General features: G+C 48.9%; 8 protein-coding genes across 8 annotated transcripts; 4 read left to right on the top strand and 4 right to left on the bottom strand.

Moving 5' to 3' along the window:
* Nucleotides 1-157: 157 nt before the first annotated feature.
* Nucleotides 158-1,956, top strand: BDV27DRAFT_149889 (uncharacterized protein; the record flags this gene model as incomplete). The annotated part of the gene is made up of 2 exons (XM_032071139.1): nt 158-181; nt 334-1,956. 2 exons carry the CDS (start codon nt 158-160, stop codon nt 1,954-1,956), a joined length of 1,647 nt encoding a protein of 548 aa, XP_031922186.1.
* Nucleotides 1,957-2,903: 947 nt separating this feature from the next.
* Nucleotides 2,904-4,755, top strand: BDV27DRAFT_149888 (cytochrome P450; the record flags this gene model as incomplete). Its single annotated transcript, XM_032071138.1, has 4 exons — nt 2,904-3,197; nt 3,268-3,553; nt 3,631-4,236; nt 4,289-4,755. The coding sequence occupies 4 exons, from the start codon at nt 2,904-2,906 to the stop codon at nt 4,753-4,755; spliced, it is 1,653 nt and encodes a 550-aa protein (XP_031922185.1).
* An 807-nt stretch (nt 4,756-5,562) lies between these two features.
* Nucleotides 5,563-7,422, bottom strand: BDV27DRAFT_168827 (uncharacterized protein; the record flags this gene model as incomplete). The annotated part of the gene is made up of 1 exon (XM_032074876.1): nt 5,563-7,422. The coding sequence occupies one exon, from the start codon at nt 7,420-7,422 to the stop codon at nt 5,575-5,577; it is 1,848 nt and encodes a 615-aa protein (XP_031922184.1). The 3' UTR covers nt 5,563-5,574.
* Nucleotides 7,423-7,944: 522 nt separating this feature from the next.
* Nucleotides 7,945-9,044, top strand: BDV27DRAFT_168825 (isoflavone reductase family protein; the record flags this gene model as incomplete). Its single annotated transcript, XM_032074875.1, has 1 exon — nt 7,945-9,044. Exon 1 carries the CDS (start codon nt 8,097-8,099, stop codon nt 9,042-9,044), a length of 948 nt encoding a protein of 315 aa, XP_031922183.1. The 5' UTR covers nt 7,945-8,096.
* A 99-nt stretch (nt 9,045-9,143) lies between these two features.
* On the bottom strand, nt 9,144-10,835 carry BDV27DRAFT_58703 (glycoside hydrolase family 7 protein). The gene has a single exon (XM_032077017.1). It carries the CDS (start codon nt 10,471-10,473, stop codon nt 9,223-9,225), a length of 1,251 nt encoding a protein of 416 aa, XP_031922182.1. The 5' UTR covers nt 10,474-10,835; the 3' UTR covers nt 9,144-9,222.
* Nucleotides 10,836-13,345, bottom strand: BDV27DRAFT_58702 (acyl-CoA synthetase). Its single transcript, XM_032077016.1, has 5 exons — nt 12,893-13,345; nt 12,532-12,833; nt 11,573-12,477; nt 11,293-11,525; nt 10,836-11,238 (listed from the first exon to the last, which is right to left on the bottom strand). The coding sequence occupies exons 1-5, from the start codon at nt 13,245-13,247 to the stop codon at nt 11,198-11,200; spliced, it is 1,836 nt and encodes a 611-aa protein (XP_031922181.1). The 5' UTR covers nt 13,248-13,345; the 3' UTR covers nt 10,836-11,197.
* Nucleotides 13,346-13,482: 137 nt separating this feature from the next.
* BDV27DRAFT_136680 (BolA family protein) lies at nt 13,483-14,246 on the top strand. The gene is made up of 3 exons (XM_032068814.1): nt 13,483-13,649; nt 13,730-13,836; nt 13,897-14,246. Exons 1-3 carry the CDS (start codon nt 13,539-13,541, stop codon nt 14,069-14,071), a joined length of 393 nt encoding a protein of 130 aa, XP_031922180.1. The 5' UTR covers nt 13,483-13,538; the 3' UTR covers nt 14,072-14,246.
* Nucleotides 14,247-14,591: 345 nt separating this feature from the next.
* BDV27DRAFT_168823 (syntaxin) lies at nt 14,592-15,867 on the bottom strand (the record flags this gene model as incomplete). The annotated part of the gene is made up of 3 exons (XM_032074874.1): nt 14,592-14,932; nt 14,991-15,270; nt 15,337-15,867. The coding sequence occupies 3 exons, from the start codon at nt 15,865-15,867 to the stop codon at nt 14,874-14,876; spliced, it is 870 nt and encodes a 289-aa protein (XP_031922179.1). The 3' UTR covers nt 14,592-14,873.
* Between the last annotated feature and the right edge of the window lie 2,066 nt (nt 15,868-17,933).

Below are 17,933 nucleotides of genomic sequence, written 5' to 3'. Positions count from 1 at the left end.
AAAAAAAAAAAAAAAAAAAAGGCGTCGACTGAAGCCAATCTGACATACGCGAACTCTGATATGTAGTATTCATCATAACCTAAAAGGCCAAGCAGGTGGGATTGTCAAGAAATATCGCATTATAAAGACTGGTGTTATTGCTGCGTGGCACAGCGTAATGTTAGAACCCAATCGTCGGAGAGTGTTTATTGAGGACTCCACCATCAAGGGCCAGCCTACCTAGCCAGCGATTCGAGTCCTAGTTGTTTAAGTCATACTCAGCTGTATGAGACTTCAACAAGACCTACCGACATGGGTCAAATTCTTGGAATCCTGAAAGGGCGTTCTGTTCAGCCTAGTCTTTATCTTGTTTATCTTGCATGGGTTGACGCCTGGATGTCGCTCTCAGAAAGGCCAGATGTAGGAGTCATTGAAGCTCCTTTAAGCTTGAAGGAGCTCTCTAGGGTCCTCATTGCGTCCAATAGATTCGAGTTGCTCAAGGAAAAAAACCTCACAACAACAATACAATCGTTCAAGACCCACTACAAAACCGGCAATATTAAACTGGGCGGGGCCAAATCTGCAACATGTGAGGAGACAGACCTATTGTCAGAGCGCTATGACCCGCGGACACCCTGTCATTGTGACGGTGATATACCGTACCAACAAATTAAAAGCCTTGTGATTTCTGGGGACTCAACAAAATGCCAGACTGTGGAGAGCACCGTCAGAGCGATGAAAGAAATCCGGGCTCGGCCAGATGAATGGAATAGCACAGATATTTTCACCGTAGAGAGTCTTGGAGATGCTATACATGAGTTGGTATGGGCGAATATGGAGATCCATACGGAATTGGACACTTGTAAAGGCCCTGGCACGGGCCGTGAGATACCTACCGTGCAAGCCCCGGACCGACGCCCGCACCCTGTCAACGATACCAGTCCGGAGGTTTCCAGCCAGCTCTATCCAACATCAGAGTCGATCAAACTATGTGCAGATGCGAAACACTACTTTGCCATGGCTGCAGGTGCGAGTGGCTGCGATTATGGCCTTGCCCGTGCTATTGCCGATTCTGGGAATGACATTTTGATAGGCGATTATTGCGAGGCTGCCGATGAGACAACTCTGACACTACTTTGGCAAAGTGGCGCCGCGGCAATTGCTTTTCTCAAACTGTGCAATCTTTCGGGGCTCATGACCAACTGGCAATTTAACAATCTTATGGCCGGGATTCTACAATTTCGTGCGTTGGGATATTATCGTGATCACTCCCGACTACGTCTGCCAGACGGTCTTTATGGTAGTCGCATGACAAACCTCACGACGCATCGCTATATTGATCTTGGGCTCTTCAACGCAGTTGTGCCAGCTTCCCTCACTACAGGGGAGCAACTGACCAAGCACCAGTATTCTGAACTCGTCAAAGCCTGTGCTCTTATCAATGATCTGGTCGACTTCCGCAGTGATATCAAGCGCAAGCAGCGTGAAAATGTGGTATTGCGTGGGTTGAGGGGAAATGTATGCAACTACCTTGATGAGCTCATTGGGGATTGTCTTGATACTACTGCTAGTCTGCTTGAGACTAGTAGGCTATGCGCCCTCGTTTTAATGGGGTTTTGTAACTGGTCCATAATGAGCTCACACCACAAGGTCTACGAGCTTATGAAAGGGATGGAGTTGGATACAAATACGCCGTTGTGCCAATATACATCGACCGATAATGAAAGCAAGCGAAAGCGCCTACTAAATGCGCTGGCCCCGTTTGGCACGCTGGGCAAAGAAGGCCCTAACGTACGGAGAAGACGATTTGAGCTGGACAAACTATATGCTACTTGCATTGGGAACAAGAGAAGACACTCGGCTTGGTTAGCTGACATATCCCGTAGCCTGCTTTGCCCAGGGACTTTGCGAACCCTCGTCGATGTGGTGCACTATCAATGGGAGGGTCAGGCCGGCGATGTTGAATATTGCCCTTGATGGGGCAATACGATGGGCCTCGGTGGACTTGTTCTGATCAGAGCACGTCTTGAGCGCTTTAACTGTGATTGATGACAACCTATATAGCCGGTGTTAATGGCGGTCGCCACCTGCCGCAAGCTTTGGCCGCATTATCTTAGCGTAAGGCGGCGTCTGAAGATATGGCTGTTGTAGGATACTCGCAGCAAAAGCCGACTTTGCCTCACCCCAGAGCTTTTAGCTGCCTCCGGTGCTGCAAACTGCAGTATTTCGATTGGTAGTTGCCTAAGTTTGGGAAGAGGAGGCTACTGTCCTGGATAAAATTACTAGAACGAAGTATATATAGCATAATTAGTGTTTGCCATTTGGGTGGTGCAGCGGTCATTTAAGTCGAGATGTGAGATTTGTTGTAAGCAAATTAAATATTAATCTTTCGGTACAGAGTCTCAGAACAAGTTGTTATATTTTGTCTAGTTTACGCGAGCCAGTATCATGCTATTCATGCTGATGTATGTAGATATCATTATTGAGTGACTCATATGATATGGAAAAGTGTTCAACATTCAAGATGAATTTAGGCCAGCTGACGAGACTCTGAGCACAGGCGGTGAGGATGATCATCTCTAGGTGACGTGTCACTTGAATAATAGTATATCGTAAAGTATTTGGATCCTGGAGTTTTTTTGGTGGGGGGGGGGGGGACGCGGGCACGTAGATTTCTCTGGATCCACATATTGTCAGATCAGCGCTTCACCCCACTGGATTTAGCCTGCTGATGAGGCATGCAGTAGACCTATCTTATATGTTTCATTTTGTTTTGTCTTGGTTCCACAGCAAAGACACCCCTTGCAGCGATAACGTTCTGTCAACAGGAGGCATTCGACTGCCATATATAATGAAACAGAATTGCCCCTTGTAAAGGCTCCTGAAAGCACTTTGCTGTGTTTCTTCTACGACTCCAGAGCATCATGTTTGAATATGTCGGAAAGAGGAAGAGTGGCGATATCTTGATGGGGCTGCTCCAGCTTCCACGCCAGCAATTCAGAAATCTCGGGTTGCCCGAAACTTGGGATTTTGTAACCCTAGCCGTCACAGCAGTTGTAACTTGCCTGCTTTTTTACCTTGCAATCGCATCGCGGCAGGACCTGGATGATCTCAAGGTTCCTGTTATTGGGTATAACAATCCTTGGGAGCCAAATATGTTTGTCCGTCTGAGGTTCATCCGCGGAAGCAGGTCGATACTTCGTGAAGGGTATCGTCAAGTGAGAGCAATACCTATCTATGAGTGTGTGATTTCAGAGCTGATTTGCCTTTCCGTTTGTGCCATCATAGTACAAACACTATATGTTCAAAGTCCGTCGTGTGGGAACCGATATCCTTGTAGTTTCCAGTCAATACATGGAGGAAATCCGGCACTTAACGAAAGACGCGACTGGATCTGTTCCACCACTTGTCAAGGACTATCCAGGGGAATGGGTACACGGCACGCCTTTTCTCCGAAGTACCCTACAGAATGTCGTTCTTCAACAAAATCTCACGCCAAACCTGCCTGCGATGATTCCCACGATGATTAAGGAAATGAATGCTGCGGTGGAGTCTGAATTAGGGGCTCAGAAAGGTAACGCCTCTTTTAAAACGTCTATCAAGCTTGTGTATAGTAGGCGCAGCATTGAAATTGATAGATCATTATTACAGACTGGACAAAAGTTGACATTCAACCTATCATTGCCCGCATCATCACAAGGATTACAGGCCAGATATTCCTCGGTGAGGTGGAAGGTTCCAATGAAGAGTGGTTAGACGCTACCATACATTACACTGAGAATATGTTTCTCACTGGATGGGTATTGCGGTTCTTTCCGCGTTTCATGCGTCCTTTGGTGGTAATTCTGCTTCCCAGCTATTATAGGCTTCTGAAAAATGTGCACAGTGCACGACGAGTTATTGGAAGAATCGTATCCGAGCGCAGAGCCATGGAGGCCCAGGGAACGCCAGAGTATCGGAAGCCTGCCGATGTCTTACAATGGATGATGAATGCCGCGACTGGGGAACAGGCTGAGCCGAACGACCTAGCCCAGCGAATGCTACTTCTTAGTGTCACATCTATTCACACGACGACTTTGACCATGACGCAGACGATCTATGACCTCTGTGCGCACCCGGAGTACTTCGAGCCTGTTCGGAACGAGGTGGTTGAAGCTCTCCGCAGACACAGGGGATGGAACAAGTCTACTCTCACGGATATGAGCAAAACAGACAGCCTGCTAAAAGAGACGCAGAGATTCAGTCCTATCTTCTTACGTATTCTTTACCTTATCCTAATGAACGACCCACTACTAACATTATCTTGCAGTGACGTGGAATCGGATCACAGACAGGCCAGTCACCCTCTCAAATGGACTTTATCTGCCCGCTGGAACTCGAGTTGCAGTACCATCAAACGAGATCTTGCAGGATCCTGCCAAGGTTCCAGGTATTGACCCTTCAGTTTATGATGCTTTCCGCTATTCTCGCATACGTGAGGACCAGGGCCATCCTGGCAATGCGCAAAAATACCTCATGGCGAAGACTGATCTTGACAATCTTGCATTCGGGTACGGTAAATTTGCTTGCCCGGGTCGATTCTACGCGGTAAATGAGATGAAAATGATCTTCGCGCGCATGTTGCTCTGCTATGAATTCAAGTACCCTGATGGCCAAGGCAGACCACAGAACTTCACTATTGATTCAGATTTGTACCCTGACCCTCTCACGCGCTTACTGATCCGGCAGCGAGATTCGATCGAGGACGGGATAGAAGAACTTTTGGAAACTTGTTGATTAGAGGTAATGCGTTCTATAGGTTCACAGTGGGATATCAGATCCAACGTGAATAATGTAGCGGGACCAGGTAGCACAGAGACAAATTAGAAGATGGTTAGATGCCACACAATCCACAGCCTAGGCCTTAATACGAAGAGCGCCCAGAGTCTACATGCTGTCATATTAAGCTACTATGGAGCTGCTCAAAAGATATAGCCGACCCTTAAAGTTGGGAGAGACAACTCCCAACCCGCACGCCCCAAGCCCCTTTCCGGCCTCGCCGAACCATCGCTCCAGAATGAACTTATGCAGCTGCGGGAAAACCCGACTTATCATGATGTACTACATAGGTAGATATACTCACTTAAGTATTTCCCCGTACCCACTCACCTAGGATCTCCATACCTTCGGCCGGTGTCTCTCGTGGAAGGCCGTGAGGTGTGGCAGCAAGATACGTAGCGACTCGTCCAGGAGAGCACGTAGGTAAGGGGGGGTATTTAACGATCTCATAGGAAGCAGCTAGCTCATTAGGGCCTAGGATTACATCGATCTCCTCACGGAGTTTCGCCATGGCTTCTGGATGGCCAATAAGCTATTGAACCAAGACAGAACAAAATGAAACATAGAAGATAGGTCAACTTCACGCCTCATCAGCAGGCTAAGTCCAGTGGGATGAAGCGCCAGTCAGGCAATACGTGAAGTTGCATACCAATATACTACATTAGGCTTTCTCTCTACTTGAACCCAGAATTTCACAAACAATGATAATTATAGTTCATCACCTAACCCCTTGATATCGTCTCTCTCTATATATAGGTATCAAAACAACAAAGGTCTTCAGCCCACCAACGCCTCCACAACTAAATTCAAGTCCCCCTCAATTCCGATAGCCAAATTCTGCTCCTCCGAATCCCAAGGCGCACATGCAGAAGCCCCTATCCCCGCCCGGATAAGCCGGAAACCAGGATTCGAAACGTCCTCCACCAGCTCCTCATTCGGCCACCTCAACACAGCCGGCGTATTGAGCCCTACACCCAACTCAAGAATAACAGCTCTCCTACCATCCAGATTCCTGGCAACATCATCCATATATTCCTTCCACCTACACTCCTGTGCACGGAACGGTGCAGAGTTGAAATAATCCCCCCCACGCACACAGAGTGTCAGTTCACCGCCGCAGTATTGACATGTAGGAATTTTGGTTGCGTCCGTGAGAACCTGGGTCTTTGGATCGATGAAAGGTAACGCAGCGTCTACAAAGGGGTCGGAAGGAAATACAGCGTCGGGTCGACATTTAGCGAGGCATTGTAGAAATCGGTATTGGCCTTGTGGAGTGGATACCTTCTCTGCTGGGAATCCATTTGCCACGAATCTGCCATCTGCATTAGATGTACGGACGAAATATCTGTCATCGAAGCGAGCCGCAAGTTGACGTAGGGTTTCGTAGAGTTTCGATGCAGGCCAGGACCGGACCATGTTTAGGTGGAGGAAGTAGTAGCCCCATTTTTGGTTGGGGCTGTCCCAGTCGCTGAATCCGAATACGTCGTATAACCGTCCTAGACCGAGGTGGAGAAACCCGGAGAAATGTTTTTGGAAAAGAGATGTGGAGGTATAGTCGAGACCGATGGCTGCTGAGAGGCCAGCACCGGCTGAGATAATCAGGTAGTCTGCTTCTTGGAGCCAGCTTCGCGCCTTGGATATGGTAGGGGTGATTAGTGCCTTGGGTTGATTTAGTGGACTCGGTGGGAAAGAGATTTGATCGCCTAAGGAAGCAAGGCTAGTTTTGAGTTCGGAAATATTCGCTTGATATAACTCGTAGTCTCTCTCCAGGAATGTGTCGAAAATTATATCGGTCACTGATGTGGTCGGGTGATCCAAGCACCATTGCACCACTGTCTCCAGAGCAATCTTGGCGGCTATGTCCGGCGGAAAGGCAAACAATCCTGTTGAGATGCAGCAGAAGGCCACGGCCTTACGGCCGTCTGGAAGTGGGGGAAGTGACTCAGTGGCATCCAGGCAAGAACTATAACAACTTGCTAATTGTTGCTGCTGCAATATTCCAGGACTCTTCCTAGAGTTGGCCTGCGGGCCAATTGTATGCAGCACCCATGGTCCTGGTAGATTAAAGCCCGGGGTAACCTTAGCAGATCCGACCGGTTCTGGATGCCCCTGCTTAAGCATTAAAGAGTTGCATGCATCGCGAAGACGTGGACCGGCAGCAGAGTGGATGACATTGTCAATACAGCGATGGTCCGGACGGAAACAGCCGAGAAGCTGAGAATTGGCAGCGTTGACAATTGCTGTAACGTCAGTTAAAAATGTGATATCGCCTTTCCACAGAGATATATTGATCGTCTTAGAGTTAGATTTCCCTGCTGCCATGTGATTGTTGGGCTTGAATATAATGCTCGGGGTGATTGATGTAGCTGAGGTCAGCGTTGCTTTATTATTCCGATATGTGATGACTGCATCAATGTCGTCCAGGATCTCTGTGGGTAGCTCGGGGATCGGTGGCCGCTGGCACAGCAGTCGTCTCATTGTCTCTAGCTGTGGCCAAGCCTCCATCTGAGAAATATAATCGGGGTTCATGTGGTGCGAACATGAGTGACATGACGGAGGTTGAGAGACATGGCCGTGAGCCTCCTGTATGAGGTGTTGAAGCGCCCTTATCAGTCGAGACTTCATTTTGAAATATTTGATAAATGTTTGTATCCAATATTGTACAGGAGTTGCCTTGTATATTCCGGAATAGTATCAAAGTGAAGATGATGAGTGTAAGATATAAACCAACACAGCCAAAGTGGTATTTTGCCCCGAAATGCAAAGTAAGCTGCTATGTAAGTTAACAAAAGCCTTCTCTGGGAAAATCTACAGAAGAAATTCAAAGAAAACTTTCTGAGAAGATCTAGCATCGTCTATCCTCGACCTAGGGCTCCGCATACCTCAGTTTGTAAGCTTTATCAAACAGCGGAATTTCGGGGATAGTAGTATGAGCCAATCAGGATCGACAGCCGCCCCAGTGCAAACAGACAATCAAAGTGGCTTCAGCCAATAACGGTACATACCAAACAGAACATACAATGTAAACATTCACGGCTAGCCTAATATGGCAATAGCCCCACTTTATTGCCCAGTTTGATCTATTTGCAATAACCTCCTCCGTGACGCAAGATCCACATTTCCATACTCCCAACCTACAGACCTACAAGTATACACAGTAGAATCACCAGAGTCGCTGACACATATACCCACACCTAAAAGCCTATTCACGTATATTAACCCGTAGCAATTTCCAAGAACCCATCAACCCTCTATCCCCAATTTTAAACCCACCAACACCATCTCAATCTCTATACAAAATGCCCGTCAAACCAACAATCGCCATAGCAGGCGGAACAGGCCACCTAGGAAAACACATAACCACTGCCCTCCTCAGCAAACCCTTCATCACCTCCTTCAATTCCATAGTCCTCCTCACCCGCTCCGAAGCCAGCCCCTCCACCTCCGACATCCCCTCCAACCCCAAACTCCAACTCCGCAAATACACCCCAACCAACCTTGCCCACTCCCTCGGGGACATCGACATCCTAATCAACACAATCGGGCCCTCCGGCCACAATTTCAAAGAAACACTCCTCCGCGCCATCCCCAAAACAAATATCAAGTTATATATTCCCTCCGAATTTGGGGTAGACCACTACATACACGACTTCCCGCATCTTGAATGGGACGCTAAAAAGCGGCATTATGAACTCGCGCGCGAGATATTGGATCCCGGGGTGAAGGTCTGTCGGGTGCTTTGTGGATTGTTTATGGAGGATAGTATTGGGCCTTGGTTTGGGTTTGATACTCGTGGCGGACGGTATGAGTGTGTAGGTTCGTCTGGGGAGGTGGTTTCGTTTACTGGGTTGGGGGATGTGGGGAGGGTTGTTGCAAGGCTCTGTGGGTTGTTTGCTGAGGGGGGTGTTGGGGAGGTACCTGGTGTCCTGCATGTTGCGGGGGATACGAGGTCTATCTCTGATGTGGCCAGGATCATGGAGAAGGAGGGGGGTGGGCCTATTGAGGTTACTGAGGTTGCGTTGGGGGAGTATAAGGAGAGGGTTACCAAAGTGGTGGGGAGTGATCCGGCGCCTTATTTGAGGTTTCTCATCGGGGAGGGGAAGATTAATCATTCCCTGGCCGGGTTGGGGTGTGATAATGAGGTGGTGAATCCTGGGGAGCAGGTTTGGAAGTGGAAGTCTTTGGGGGAGTTGGGGAGGGAGACTCGGGGGAGGCCTTGGGGGGATTTTGAGTGGCCCAGTAAGTGATGGTATTACTGTGCCTTTGGTATTCTGTTTCTCTTGACCTATGAGAGGGAGCCATTCAACAGTATATAGGAATCGTGACTCAGACGTTTTATGGATCAGCTTCACTACGCTCCGCATAACAGATAACATTCAACTGTAGGATATGATATATACAATCGTAGACGATTCAGAACCCACTCTAATGCCTGTAGGTAGATCCAATGTCTCCCCACCGGATTTTAGAAAACGTCACATGAGTATCCGGATACAACTTCTCGATCAACGCTGGATCTCCCTCAGTGGCGCTGCACGGTCCTGCATTGCCACCATCAAGCCATTGCATGAACGAGCTTGCGTCGTTCCAAACACTTAGAGCAAGAACCATGCCGCGGCCCAAGGCGTTGCCCATTTCCTCGAGGCCACCAAGTCGGTTGAACGCACTTCCTTCGCCGCTGCAGAAGTCCTTAGTAATTGAGTCGACGGCTTTGCCTCCGGAGGTGACGACAGCATTTTGAATGACCTGGCCGTCCTGGATATAAAGACGGCGGATCTCGCTGAGCTCGCCCGAAGTTGTGTTATCGTTTGTGAGGAATTGGGTTACGACTGTAAATGTCTGGTTGGTGTTAACCTTGAGGCCGTAACCGTAGTAGTCCTTTGCACCTAGGCCGTATGGGTTGAATCCACAGCCGGACTTGTCGCAGACACCGGAATCACCGCACCCCGAGCCGCTGCACTCGTACAGACCAGTTGTGTTGCAAGGGTGAGGTGTAAGTCCTGTTGCTCGGGCGTTGGCTTCCCAAATATCCATTTCCTGACAGCAGGATCCGACACTCTCGGTGTTGCCTTCGCCGTTGATCCAAGGCGTGGTGTAGCATTGAGCGTCACAGTAGCCGGTTCCGTATTTGGCCCCGGCTTGATTCAGGGAGCTTTTCCCGCCAGAGGCCTCCATTTCAGAGAGATATAGAGCACCGTTCATGCCGCACACGAGAGTGGATGCGTCCACATCAAAGGTGAATTCCTGATTCAGGAGTTTCAACATGGAATAGTTCTCTCCGTCTTCGGCCAGGAGGTAGACGCGCGGTGACACGGACTTTATGTCATCGCCAGTTTGCAAATACTGGTGAAGGGTCAATGTGTCATTCTTTGTCTGGACACCGTAGCTGGCGTAGTCTGCGATCCCATCAACGACACAGTTATCGGCACAGGTCTGCTTGTCCGGACAGATGGAAGTGTCTAAGCCGTTGCTGTTGGTGCAGGACGTTTGTGTTCCTTTTTGGTGGATGAAGTGGGTTGCTGCATCCAGGACGACTGAAGTGTTCTGCTTCGTGCAGCCACTCTGCGAAGTACACTTATACGTGGTGAGTCTGGGATGGGCATCCGCTGTAGTGCCCACCTGCTGGGCCGTTACTAGTGGCAGGAGTGCCACAAAGGGAGCGAGTGTCCAGATCATGCTGAAAGTCCTCTCGTTACTGGTGTATAAAAAAGTATGTTTGTTCGCATTTCTGCGCTGGGGCGTAGCCCTTATTTATGTACCATGTTAACACAGAGCATCAAGGCTTATGGAAGTTTCAGAGCGCCTGATATGGGACTGCGACCATTCCGGCCCGACGGTCCGATCTGATTCATGCACTTTTTTTCCCGGATGTTTCATCTCCATTGTGATCCGGTTTTGATTATATTAAGATCAACCGGCGCGAAGGATGCGCATCGGCAATGTTGCCAGGTTTAGGGTTATGAAGGGGTCTGATCAACAGCTTCACATAGTAAAAGTAGCGTCAGACTGAGACCGGAGAATAAATAAACGAAACGTTTAGGCTGCAGGTTTGCAGAATCGTATGTTTTGCCGGTCCTTGAACGCCTTAACCGATGCGGAGTGATCTCCGGATTTAGCCGCTGCAGATTGCTTTAGATCAGGAACCCCGAAGAAGTCGGTCTTTTGCCAAGGAACGCGGCAATGAATCCAACTCAAGAAGTTCCCATCGCCCTTAATCTATGTAACATGGATCAATGCCTCCTGTGTCCGGCGGGTTCGGGTTCATTCGGTGCTGACGGACACGTTCTTGAATTTCAAGGTGGGCGAAGATATTTCCAAGGTAAAAACATGCGAAATTTATCCAACAAGATGATATAGATACAGTCGAGTATACAGTACAACGTTGACAGTCCATATGTAATTAGATCCCAAAGACCTCCTTAACAAGTGTCTTTTTGTTCACTGCACTCCATGTAAGTATATCATCACCATGGCAAATGAGAGTCAGGGGCTTACCTTTGCCCATTGCATTCCTTGGGATCGGTCCATTGAGAACCTTCATCTCCTGGGGCATCTTATAAGTTGCAAGGCGATCTTTAAGGGCACGTCGCATGTCAAGAGCACCCCATGGTTTGCCATTGCGACCAGTACTTGCAGCCTTTTCCGCATCGAGAACGACCACGGCAGCAACCTTCTGGCCCCATTGCTCAGAAGGAAGACCCACAACAGCTGCTTCGCTGACTTGAGGACTACAGCAAATCAGTATACAGTTTTCCATACGTGCAGGGAAACCTACAGGGATAGTAGCTCTCTTTCCACCTCCAATGCGCTGACCTTTTCTCCGCCGGTCTTAATGATATCCACACTTAGTCGGCCTTGAATGAAATACATTGGTCCCTGTGCCCAATCTCCACTTGTTCCCTTTCCGGCATGCTCAACAACTCGACGGGTGGCAACGTCCCCAGTCTTGAACCATTTGCTCTTTCCATCATCGCTGTCGACAAACGCTTCTTTTGTGGCTTTCTCGTTGGCCCAGTACTCACGGAAAATGGTAGGGCCACGGAGTTGGATTTCGCCTTCACGCTCGCGCCCATTAGCGTCATATTCCTCTCCAGGCTGAATAACTTCGTTTGTCTCCGTATCGACAAGTCTAGCTTCAACAGACGGCAGTGCCCACCCGACACTACCATCAACCCGATCGGCGAAGTCGAGGCCGCAGCTGATAGCCATGCCGACTTCCGTCATTCCAAAACGCTCGAGGAGGACATTGCCATTGCTGAGATCTTGCCACGCTTGCTTAGTAGGAGTGGGTAAAGCTGCCGATCCAGAGATATTCAGACGTAGATTCTCAGGCGCAATGCCCTTCTTCGCTGCCTCTTGCACATCAGGAGACAGGCTGGGGAAAGAGGATAACAACCGGTTGTAGATCGTGGGGACGGCTGTAAGGAAAGTAATCTTGCTCGCTGAAGATGCGGGCAGAAACGGAGCCGCAAGCCTCTTCCACACAGCATCTGTGTTGAAAGGGAACATGAATTCAATAGACGAGCCTGCTAGAATGGGCGTTACAATGGCATTCACAGTCCCATGGATATGATGCAAGGGGAGAAGATGGAGTAACCGATCCTCCGGAGAATATTTCCATGCCTCTAGCAAAGACGCTGCTTGCGCTGTCAGCGCCGATTGCGGGATCAACACGCCTTTCTAGTGGGTGTTAATATAAATATGTTCCGCATTACCAGGATAAGGTATCCTTACCGGTCTATTGGTGGTGCCTGAGGTATACAGCATCATTCCGCCACGAGACTCCTGCACAATGTCCTGCAAGCTTACTTGATCTGAGATGCTTGCCCCTGTTTTGATCTTCTCCTTGACTTCTAGGATGGGCTCCCGTTCAAGACCCGCCTTCAATATATCCTGTGCTTTAGCCGCATACTTTTCGGTAGCAACGAGCACTTTGGCCTGGGAATTATCCATAATATATTTCAGTTCCCCGACGGGAAAGGCCGGAGAGAGGGGTAAGGCGATTGCATCGCTAGCAAGAATGGAAAGGAGAGTCACTGGGACTACAATCAGCAACCAGCTAGGCAGGGCACACAGGAGCGAAGAGAAACAGTACCTACGTAATCGTAGCTATTCTCCGCCAGGAATGCAACCCTCTCCCCTGCAAGCCCACCTTGCTGACCTCCCGCACACGCAAGCAGTCTTTCCTTTGCACGAACGACATCGGCAACTAGATTGCCGTAGGTAAAGGAGCGGGACGATGCGCTGTGAATGACAGCAAGGCTAGATTGGTCGTGATCTTGAAGAGCTCGGAAGAGAGGTAGATTTGGCAAAGTTGAGAGCGACCGACAATTAATTGGTTGGAACCGATGTTGGTGGCGAGCATTGCATTGTAGAAACGACTGAAATGCGCGACGAGCCAAGGGCGCAGAGCCCCGCGAGAGGGCGGAGATCAGCATGCGTCCTTGCATATTGAAGCTAGCAGGATGCGTATAGCATATCTATCTTCTATAGGAATAGTAATCAGCGAGCAAAATCCGTCAATGGATGTCCAACTGCACAAGTAGACTGATTGATGTCATTGTTTAGAGTCGAAAGTCGGGAGCTTTTGGTCGGAGTCGGAAGCTTTGCCGATCGGCCACATGGAGAGGCCGTTTCACATGATGACATGAAATACCAATTAAATCCATCAATTTATCCATTACTTCCCTACTCTCCTCCGCAAATCAACATCTCCCACTTCTGCAATTCAACCACATCCCATGCTCTCCCTCCTCCGTCACAGCCGTTCAGGCCTTGTTCCTCGTCGCCTGTTCTCAACAACCTCAAGAATGGCTTCCAATACTCCCGTCGAAGATACCATCCGTGAGAAAGTACGAAACACAACCTTAAGGCCTTCGTCTACCCTGGTACAACCGCAATCTAGGCATACTAATATGTCTCAATCTACCAGATCACCACTGCTTTCTCCCCTTCCAACCTTATAATCCGGAATGATTCCCACCTTCATGCACACCATGCGCCGATGCGCGGGTCAACCTCCAAGGAAACACATTTTCAGTTTGTCTCCCCACCGTCCGCCCCTTTGAAACAGCGCATGGCTAATATATTTTTTGTTAGCGTAACCATTACTTCGGAATCGTTCAAGTCGAAGATGCAGCCGGCCCGTCACCGCATGGTTTACGCTTTGTTGAAGGAGGATATGGACCGAGAAGGGGGAATCCATGCGCTGCAGTTGCGGACTCGGACGCCGGAGGAGGAACAGAGGGAGAAAGAAAGGCAGGCACAGGCATAAGACATGACAGTGTGAAATCGCGAGCGATGTTACTGCGTAAATATGAATACTATTATGCGATACCCGATAACGCGGCTGTACCGGTCTGGAGTTGAATCTCTAGCAGAAATTCCGTATGGATGCACTCTGGAAAGCATGTGGGCCACTCCTATAATAGAGCACATTTAATCTACCACAAATTTCCGATTTCTTGTATCGCGATGGCTCATTAGATTGATTAGTGGAATAGTCGATTATTACATAGATCTAGCGCCAAAGGTCAAAGCAAGCGAAGGAACTCTAGTATATACACGTGCAACAGTATCATGCGCATCCTATCCAAGAGCAGCAGTCATCAGGCCGCATTCGATGAAGATGCGGAAACTATACACGACCATCAGTGAATACAAAGACCACGGAAACAGGAAACGCAAACGTAGAGACACTCGCAAGACAAGCTTTTTCAAACACGGACAAAACGCGACAGACAACAATCAAGTGGTATAACAGGGAGTAAAAGTACAAAGGAGATCAAAAGCAAATAGGGAGTGAAATTGGCGGTTGAGCTTACCGTGGTCATAGAGATAACACGGAGATCATCCTGCCGGTGTAAGTCGCACAGGTCGAATAAAAAGAAACAGAAGCAAAAATTCGTTCCAGCCCTTGCATGGGTATACAAGGCTCAAGGCAACTAGACGAGAAGAGGGAATCGAAATATAAAACACAGAGGTATGAAAACGCATAGGGTCGGAGATAAGAGTCGATCGAAGTTCGCGGGGAATCCAACATGACCATAAGGATCACGTCCAGGAAAGTCATGAGTCTACTTGTTTGCCTGGGTGACACCGACAGCGACACCAACAACGATGGCAATGATGAGAACTATGCCGAGGTCAGTTTTTTGCTCCCAAATACAAATGGTGGTACCTGTGATACATACTGATGATAAGCAATGCATACCACTTCCACTTTCTTGCCCGACGCGCGCTGTCAATGGCATGGGTGATCTGAGTGTTGGCGTTCGCGACGTTTCCAGCGACTTCTTCGGCACCCTGGTTGATCTGCTCGACGGCGGGTTCCTGCTGGTGCACAAGCTCTGCAACTTCCTGGTACAGCCGACCAAGCTCGATCATATCTTGCTCAATCTTCCGAATTGCGGCCGAACGCTCCAAAGCAGCCTGTCTGGCATCGTTGGCTTGACGAGTCCGGCTGCCAGTGAGCTAAATCAAACATGTTAGCAACTAACTGTGGCTCGGCAACGGGAGATCTTGGTGGATGTCGCGTACCTGGAAGGTCTGCTCCTGGCCCATGAGAACGTTATCAACACCCTGCTCCAACTCCTCCGGGGTCGCATCGGGGTTGGCGATTTCATATCGGCGGCGAACCTGCTCCCTCAAACGCTTCTGGAAATCCGACTGGGCCCGCTGGTACTGCTCGATTTCGCGGCGCAGGTTGCGGCTTGTCACATCGACCTGGGTCTGTACACGGCTGTCTCCGGAGCCGGGAGTCTGCTTGATCTTCTTCAGGAGGTCACGGAGATAGCGGAAACCGTTGTTGATTTCGTCCTCAACGTAGTCCAGGCTCTGGCGAGAAACTTGGTCTTCTTTTCCGGTGCTCGAGTCCAACAAGGCATTCTGTGCGGCAGCGAGCTGTCCCTCGCGCTTAGCGCGAATATCGGCGATACCGTCGTTGATTTCACGGCACTTGTTGAGCAAGCTGGTCGGGTCGGCAGGCTGGGTGTCATAGCCACCACCCACCTGGTTCATCTCTGCCAAGAGATTGATTAGATGGCATTCGATTGCTTTGCGGTCCGCCATGCGCGCTTACCATAATTACCATTACCCTCCTCTATACTGCTAGCCTGCTGGTAGCCTCCCTGGCCACCATAGGGGTTGTATGAGCCGTAGCCGCCCTAAATCAGTTATTCAATTAGTGGTCCATCGAAGCACCGCGCGGTTAAGGGGAGGGGCAGCGTGGAGACGAAGGGGGTCGTATCGGGAGAGCGTACACTCATTGTGATGGAATTTTGCGATCGGAAGGTTATTTAGTAGTCAAAGTGATAGATTCCTCCGCGGTAAGGTCTCGTTTCTTGGTTGTTTGTCGACCAGCCTAAGACAACCGAATCTGGTTGGGACGATGGCAGGATCGGGTCGAACGGGAAACTGGGGGGGAGGAGGGTGGGTGGATCGATTTGCGACAGGACGAAGCTCCGGTGCCGGCAAGAATGGGGAAACAAAGGAGAAGCGTAACTCAGTCAAAGAGAGTAAGGAAAGGTAGGCCAGAAGTTGTCCGGTGCAAGCGAAGGGAAGAAAAAAAAAGTTCAGTAAGGTTATGAGGTAGAAGGTAAATCAGCGAAAAAGAAGCGACGGAGTGAGACACGCGGCTGACTGAGCACCTGAATGGATGATCGATGAATGAGCGGATGGATGCCTGAGGCGGTCCGGGAATTAAGGCGACTCTTTTTCTGTTTACTGGCCCGCAGACGGCAAAAAAGTCGTGACGATTGGTCCCTTTTGTCCTATACAAAACCCCGAGAGGATTGGTCGAGAGGAAAAGAAGAGGAAAAAAGAGAAAGTTCCTCCTTATTTTCCCTTTGCCCTTTCTTTCCCGCACTAAAATTTTGAATCAGGGGGCCGTGAAAATTATGACTCGATTAGGGTGTTTTCATTAATATTAGTTAGGGGCTTGGGGCTGAAGCACAGACCGGACAGAACGACGATCGTCTCATCTCCCCTTTTCTCAATGGCTTAACACGGGGCGGTCGAGATGAATTAGTAGCGACAGTTGGTGATAGTTTCAACCTTGCCCAATTCTCTGAACAACGGCGATAACTCTACTCCGTCCAGTGGATAGCCTATCTCACTACGCTGGTGTCTTCTCCATAGCCTTTACCAATGGCTCAAGGAGCAGCAATATTTATTATCAATGTTCGCAGCCAGACAGATATGCTCTCCAGACTTATTTTAATTTATTATAATTTTTCTATGACCCATTTTCGTTAACAATACTCCGTACAAACATCTCTTACCTGATGATAAACCTTCCCTATTCCGGAGGGGCCAACGTCAACCCTAAATAAAACTTAAGGGTCGAGACGTTCGAGACGTTCGAGAGCTCTGGTACGTCCAATAAGACGGAATCTGTCACATTATCAGGGTCCAGCCACCTTTGAGCTCTGAAGAGCTCTGCACGTCATCCCACATCAACCTGTAGGAAAATTTCATGGTATCTCAGGCCTGCATAAGACAAAGTAAGGGACATATGACCCTACCTTGGTAGTCCACCTTTCTAAGTTTCTCGATGCGCATTGACAGTCTCACCCCATACCATAACCAAACGTGCCACCCGACCAATTTATAGGTGAGATTGCTTCAATTTCCTTCAGCTGCGGTATTCCCCACCGAACCATCCACTTTGAGATGTCACGTTTCAACCCCTCACAGCACCTTATTAATTTTTGATAAAACACTTTTATCTCGTCAGTGCCTTTTTTCTGTAAAGTCTCTTTCCTTTGCAGGTAGTCCATATAAGCAGTCGTAGGAAATTCAGAAACCCTTGCATAATTTAGAGAATCTTGCAAGAACAAAAATAGGAACCCCACCGAGGACCCTTAACGGTTTTTCCTCCCATCTTACTGGTCCAACGTATCCATCCAAACAAATTATATTTAGCAACAATCTCCATCCTTCAACTGCCGGTTCGTCTACCTTCTTGCAGTGCCTAAGACATACTCACTTTCGCCTCCGCAATTCGTCTGCCACTGCTCCGATAAATAGGCAAACAGGTAAATAAGACCCAAAAAAAAAAAAAGGTAATCCTGACAATGATATCATTATCGTTGATCAGCCGGCAAGTTCATGAAACTCTAATTCTTCTGACAAAA

The sequence above is a fragment of the Aspergillus caelatus genome (genome assembly GCF_009193585.1).
Source record: "Aspergillus caelatus strain CBS 763.97 unplaced genomic scaffold BDV27scaffold_285, whole genome shotgun sequence".
NCBI classification, from domain to species: Eukaryota; Fungi; Ascomycota; class Eurotiomycetes; order Eurotiales; family Aspergillaceae; genus Aspergillus; species Aspergillus caelatus.
The sequence above is the reverse complement of the archived record's forward strand: the minus strand, read 5'-3'. Positions and strand labels throughout refer to the sequence as shown.